The 6,626-nt window shown below is 40.0% G+C and overlaps 1 protein-coding gene across 1 annotated transcript in view; it reads left to right on the top strand.

Moving 5' to 3' along the window:
* The first annotated feature begins 4,424 nt into the window (after window positions 1-4,424).
* GUCY2C (guanylate cyclase 2C) overlaps window positions 4,425-6,626 on the top strand; it is a 126,612-nt gene continuing 124,410 nt past the window's right edge. Inside the window, exon 1 of the mRNA XM_012652161.1 lies at window positions 4,425-4,732. Within this exon, the coding sequence (XP_012507615.1) occupies window positions 4,516-4,732 (217 nt within the window). The 5' untranslated portion in view covers window positions 4,425-4,515. The remainder of the gene's footprint in view (window positions 4,733-6,626) is intronic.

The following is a 6,626-nucleotide window of genomic DNA, read 5'->3' as shown; positions in this document are numbered from 1 at the left end:
GAAATCCATATATATATATATATATATACATGCTAACTAAACAAGATGCTTCATGTAGCCCATAATCATACCCTTATAAATTTAGCACTCTCGATTTTTGCCATTTTCTCTTTACCTATTTTGCTCTCTTATGTCTTTTATCCTTGTACAAGTCTTTTATACATTTATGTGTCACATTGTCTTATTTCTGTCCAAACTTCCTCATCCTCCTCCTATAAACTCTTTCTTTGTTATTTAAATTGTTCTAATTCCTTGCCCTCCAGGAACTCCACATCCTCCTAGCCAGCTCCAGTCCCCAGTCTCAGTAAGCTCTGAGTCAAAAGAATTTTGATCCTGGAATGTGGCAGAACTGACCAAATTTTGGCTCTACCACTTACCAACATGTGATCTGGGATCCGAAGAGCTTCCTTCCTCCATAAAATAGGGAAAATAAAACCCTCCAAAAGAGAGTTGGGCAGATGAAACAAGGTAATGTATATATATATAAAGAGAACAGTTGGAGCAGCAAATTCCCAGTAGGTGTTGAATAATGGCAGGTGTTAATTCTTTTGGCATTTGAGCCTTCTCCCACTCTCATTTCAGTGGCTCTTCCATGATTGCCTGAGCTCTTACCTTCAAGCCCAATAATTTCTATTTTAAGTATATATGTCTCGTTTGTTTGTTGTCTGCCTCATAGACAGACATTTATTAAACACTTACCAGCAGAGGAGTCATAGTCTGATGAAGTCAAACTCCCTGTCCTCTAATCAGGTTCCATATTTTCATACTTTTCTGGATCGAACTTCCCCGACCTTCCATTTTAGGTCCTCAGCCCTCTCCATCCTCTCAGCAATCTTCCTCACCATGCTCTTTACCTGTTTCTAATTTGGACTTTTTTTCTCTTTATCTGAACACACCACTTCCAGAAACCCTTCAATAGGAACAGAAGGAATTTGAAACTTGCATTTCAACTGCTGTCATCTCTTCTTCCCTTTTTAAAGTTAAACTCAAAAGAAGTAAACTGTAAAACTATTATGTTATTCCTAATCACCCTTCTTTCAAGAGCAAATACATGACCTTTTTATTTTTTTAAGCCTCCAGGACACCAGAACACTTGGTGATCCAACTTTCTCCATTCTCTCATGATAAAAACCAAACCTCCTGCATCAATTATCCTTCCTGCTAATTTCATGCTCATGTTGCCACCTGCCCTTGCAGCTTTCTTTCTAAATTTTTTCCAAGAATTCTCAAGAGCCTTCATGTTCACGTCTCCAATATAGTCAAATTGTCTTTCCCGACAAATTTACAGCTTTGTTCTTTTTTGACTCTTAGCTTCTGCTTCTCTGGCAAACACATTAATTTAAATTCTCTCTCCTTGTATTTCATGGACAGGTTGTGGGTGCCAGATGTAAACGAGCTTGGCTTCCTTCTCACTGTTTATTTTCCATCCTTACTCCTCAGGGTCATTGTGTCACTGTCTAGATCCCTGAGAGTTTAAAAAGCCTATCAAGATGTTTCAGACCAGGGGGGAAATTATTGGCTCCATAACATGAAAATATAACTGCAAAATTAAAACTGTTATATTATTCCAATAACAAAACTGTGCAACTCCTTTAGATTTTTAACAGAAAAATAATGTGTGTGGGATGTGGATGCCCTTCTACCTCATCAGATCTTCTGGCCCCTCAAATCTGGTTTCTATGCCTTTTCCTCACTCCCTTCTTGCGTTAACTTCCTTCTCTGGATTTCATATTCCATCTCCATAGTCAGTCTTTCAACTATGTTCAATCTTTTTTTAATCCATTTGTCTTTTCATCGTGTCTACCTGGAAAAACTTCACACCCGAATATGCCCAACCATTCACTTTTCTGCTCTTCAGCAGCTGAACTTGCTGGAGAAGATCACAAAACTGTGCTGAATGGGGCCACGATAAATTTGCAGTCACTAACCACACCGCTCACTACTGCTGAGCCACCGATGACATGTCTCTTATCGATCGCTTCTCTCGCTCTTCACAGTAACTTTTCAAGTTCCTCCTCTCTCCTCAAACATCTGACTAGCCCAACTCTCCTTTCACTCTCAACAGATGACTCACCTCCTTCTTCAGAAAGTAAATTTAAACCATCATACACAAACTACCTCATCTTCTAGCCCACATGTCTAGAAATATACATGGATATCAATCATCCTACAGCACTTTCTTTAATAAAGAATTGTGCCCTCCCGCCATGTTTGAAATTCCATTGCTTCTCATTATTTTGGGCCATTCTCACTTAATTATCTCTTGTCTCCAGTGTCTTCCACCTCATCCTCTCCTCTGAGTCAACTGCTTTCATTCTTAAAAATACCTCCCATAACTCTACCTCCCCTTCACAAAAGTGGTTATCACTCTATTTCTCTCCTCTACTGGTAAGAGAAGCATAACTTCTGTTTTTTGGTTTTTTTTTTCAATAACTGAGTAGATTATTAGAACCAGCCTATTCATCATGTTCACATAAAATGATAAAAAACCATGATTACTGTACTGTTCAATTTTACTAATTCTATCCATTGATGTTTGATTTATTGAATGGCTCAAAATACATTTTTTTCTTTTACCTGGGATGAACAGTAGAATCAGCAAGGCTAAGCCAAGGGAGCCGGTGTTATACAAAGCAATCCCTGTCCTGTCTCGGGAGGCAAAATCTCCATAATCACTTGTAGGGTCTGTTCCGAGTTGTGTCCTGAGTAAGTCCATCATCCTTGTTGGCCCTGTAAGGAGGGATACAACTCCCCGTCCATCAGCTGAGAAACAGAAGGTCCCTGAAAGGCCACTCAAGTGACCTGATGTGTGGCCATCCAGGTTTCATAGTTTTTTTTTTTTTTTGGTTGGTCATCTCCATTTGGATTGGTTGAACTCATCAGCAATTCACATATTTTGTTTAATGAGGTTTAAATTACAAATAGAGCTACTTCTGGAGAAGGATTGTAATGCTAGTTAACACACTTATTTTTCACAATTTGAGGTTTAAAATACAAATTTCGCCATAGGGGTCCTCAAGTCCATGTTGTAAACAACATTATTTGATTGATCACACAGACTTTGTCTCCCAGGCCCCATTTAAATACAGATTCTCTTCTCAAGGCTCCACGGGGGCTGTTCTCGTTCCTGCACAGACACTTTAAAATCAGCATGTCCAAAGACAGAAGTCATGATCTTCTCCCTCAAACCTGCTCCCCTCCCAGGATTCCAGAACCCAGTAAACAGCTTTACCCCTACCTACACGAGAATACCAGGGGACTCTCTAGATTCCTTCCTCTTCCTAATGCCCCAAATCCAATCGAATATCAAGTCCCACCCATTTTACCTTTCAGATATTCCTTGAACCCATCTCCACTGTCACCATCCTCACCCAGGTCTTCCTTTACTCTCCCTTGTAGCACAGAAAAGAGCCTCCTGGTGAGTTCCCTGCTCCCGTACCTGCCTCTCTCCAGGGCATTCCTTCCACTGCAGCCTAAATAGTCTTTTTCAAAATTCTTGTCATCATGTCCCTTTCTTGACTCTTAGGATAAAGTCCCAAATACTTAATGGCTTGCGGGAAACTCCATGGCCTGCCCTGGTCTGCTCTTCTGGCCACCCCATTGCCACACGACTCCTAGCTCTCCCCACTGCAGCTGTGCTGTGTCGCTTCACTTCCTCAAACTCGCTATACCCTTTCCTACCCCTGGGTCTTCCCATGAGCTGTCCCCCTGCCTGATATGCCCTCCTTTCTTTCCATTGAGCTAATGCCTACTCATCCTTCTGAGCTCGGCTTAGGGGACATTGTTGCACGAAAGCTTCTTTGACTTTCTAGAATAGGTTATGTTAATCTGCCTTGTGCTCCCATAGCACTCTGCACTTTTTTTCATTGTTGAACTCAGTTATTCATAGTTATTTAACATTCATCTTCTCCCATTAGAATACATGTTCCATGAGGACATTAATGTGTCTATATCATTCGTGGTTGCCCCTGCAGGGCCTCGCCAATGCCCAACACATAGTCAAGTCTCAATAAAGAGTTGCTGACTAGGTGGCTGAAACACAGTTCTTCCTAGTTAAGGATTCCATTTGGAATCCAGCTAAAACTAAACACCATAGTCCATCATATTCATGCTTTCCTAAAGCTCTTTGACCTTTATTTTCCATTTCACAAAGCTCGTTATGTGTATAATATACTGCCCTCTTCCTCTTTTTCCTCTTCCCAGTGATAGGTCACAAACCGATGTATTTTTATTGGGTGAGGCCCGGGTAATCTCTGTTTATAGCTCTGTCCTTTCTGTGTGCAAACACACAAAGTGAACTTTGGTTTATCTCCTACCATAATGTGGCAGCTAATTACTGGCAGCAGGCTGTATTCCAAGGCCCATGTGACCAGTGGGGCATGACGAGAACGGAGCGTGGACAAGAGCGGACTGAGGGACTCAGCTGGTGGCTCTCCGTCTGGATTTTCTGCCTCCCTCGAAGCCCAGAGCAAAGCAAGTGGGCACAAGGAGTATGGTTCTGATGTACCCAAGGTCATGAAGACACCACTGTTGGGCTTGGCTTTGTGGTCACTGCTTTTCCAGCCCGGACTGACGTTCTGGTCCTCCCAGGTGAGTCAAAGCTGCCTCAATGGCACCTACGAGATCAGCGTCCTGATGACGAACAACTCAGCCTTCCCAGAGCCCCTGGAAAACTTGAGAGATGTGGTGAATGATGGGCTGGAAATAGTGAGAGGACGTCTGCAAAAAGCTGGTAAGAAGAAATTCATTGTTGCAGTTCTTCATTGTATCTTCTAACTATAAGAATAAATTTTATAGTGCTACATAAAATATATAAAATAAAGGGGAAAAATCATCCGTAATAATTTCCAGCTACCTGGATGTTTCTAGTCTACTTCATATGCTTCTTAGTTTCTTGTTTTTAAGAACATGATTGGTGATCACTATGGCATAGAAACAATTTTGTATCCTTCTCGTTCGGTTCATATTTTCCACAAGCGACTTTCATTTGGTTACTTACTCTTCATAGTCATCATGTGAATGGATAGATAATATCCCTTGGAATATATACCGCCCAAATTACCTAATAATTCCCTATTATGGGATACTTTATTTGTGTTTTTAATTTCTTATGATTATTTTTATAATACTACAATCAACATTTCATGTACATAGTTTTTCTCCATTCCTTGAGACTAGATTACCAGAAGTAGAATTACTGAGTCAATGAGTATTTAATACATCTTAATGGTTATTTGCAATTTTAAAGATGGTATATCTTAATTTTCCCTATTTGACATCTTATAGAAATAAGGGCAACGGTTCAGATGTGTATAACTTCCTTCTGTGCACATACATCTTTTTAATTTTGTCTGAAACTAGATTCAGATGTAAATGAACAGATCTGATCTAGAGCTATAACAAGGAGGTCATGTACGAAGGCACTGTGGTATAGTGGACATGTGGACAGAGTGTGGATTCAATCACGAAATTCATATAAAGTACCCCATACACTGAGTGAAACATATTAAAAACTCAATAAATGGTAGTTGTTGCTGTCATTATTGTTATAGATGTTAATGTTGTTATTGCTGTGCCGTTGCTACTGCTGGGAGAACATATTGCCAAGTACATAAAATAAGTAGTATAAAGTAGTTAAAATCTTGGTCTCTGAACTCATACAACCTGGATTTGAAACCCTGCTCTGTCGCTTACTAGCTGAGTAACATTGGGTGAGCTATTTTTCCTCTCTAAGTTTCACTCATGTCATTTGTAAAATAAAGTTATTGTTGGTGAGGTCGTTGGACAGATTATGTAAGTAGAGAGTGAGAGTTCCATGGAGATGGAGGAATAAAAAATGATGCCCAGATTTTTGCATTTGATATGCATTTTGTTGGATGGATATTCATGAATAATAAACACAGAAAGAGCAGGTTTTGGGCAGAAAGATAGTTCATGTTCTATTAAGCATTATTATTTGGGAACAATTCTAAGACAATAGATCTGAGGGCTAAATTGAAGAAAATTAACAGTTCAGAGGTTATGGGTGATGTTCAAAAGGAAGGGATCAATATTTTTTCTGGGACTTAGGAAAGCTTTGTGGGTCTTGAAGAACAGAATTTGTCAGAAAACAACATGATAAAAGAGATTCCTTCAATCTCAGGACATCACCTCCTTGAGGACGTATGTTACAAGGCTCATCGCATGGTCCATACCTTGTGTGTGCTCCCAAGTCCTGAGAGGGGGCTCTCTCCTAGACTTCAGCTTCATGCTGGTCCAAGCCCTTCTTTAAAACCCCAGATAGAAGAAGGAGAGTTCTGAGATCACACTATGTTGTTCAGCTTTCTACCATCCTCCCAGGACTGAGATATCACAGTGGAGTAGAGAGCACAGGCAGGAGAGGGATGAAAAGGAGTAATTGGGGAAAGAATTTGTTTTAAAAGTTAAAATTTGAAGTTATGCCATTGTCTGAAATACATTCAGTATTTTCTTGAGAAATCATTTGAGATTTGGGGAGATAAAAGGGAATCTATTTTCCCTACCAAATTAAAAAACGAAACAAAATAGTACACATAACTGTAAACTATGGAGAGGCAACATGTTACAGTATGTTCTGCAGAAGTGATTCTCAAACGTTTTGGTCTCAG

The sequence above is a fragment of the Propithecus coquereli genome, unplaced genomic scaffold, assembly GCF_000956105.1.
Source record: "Propithecus coquereli isolate 6110/MARCELLA unplaced genomic scaffold, Pcoq_1.0 Scaffold381, whole genome shotgun sequence".
Taxonomy (NCBI): domain Eukaryota; kingdom Metazoa; phylum Chordata; class Mammalia; order Primates; family Indriidae; genus Propithecus; species Propithecus coquereli.
The sequence above is the reverse complement of the archived record's forward strand: the minus strand, read 5'-3'. Positions and strand labels throughout refer to the sequence as shown.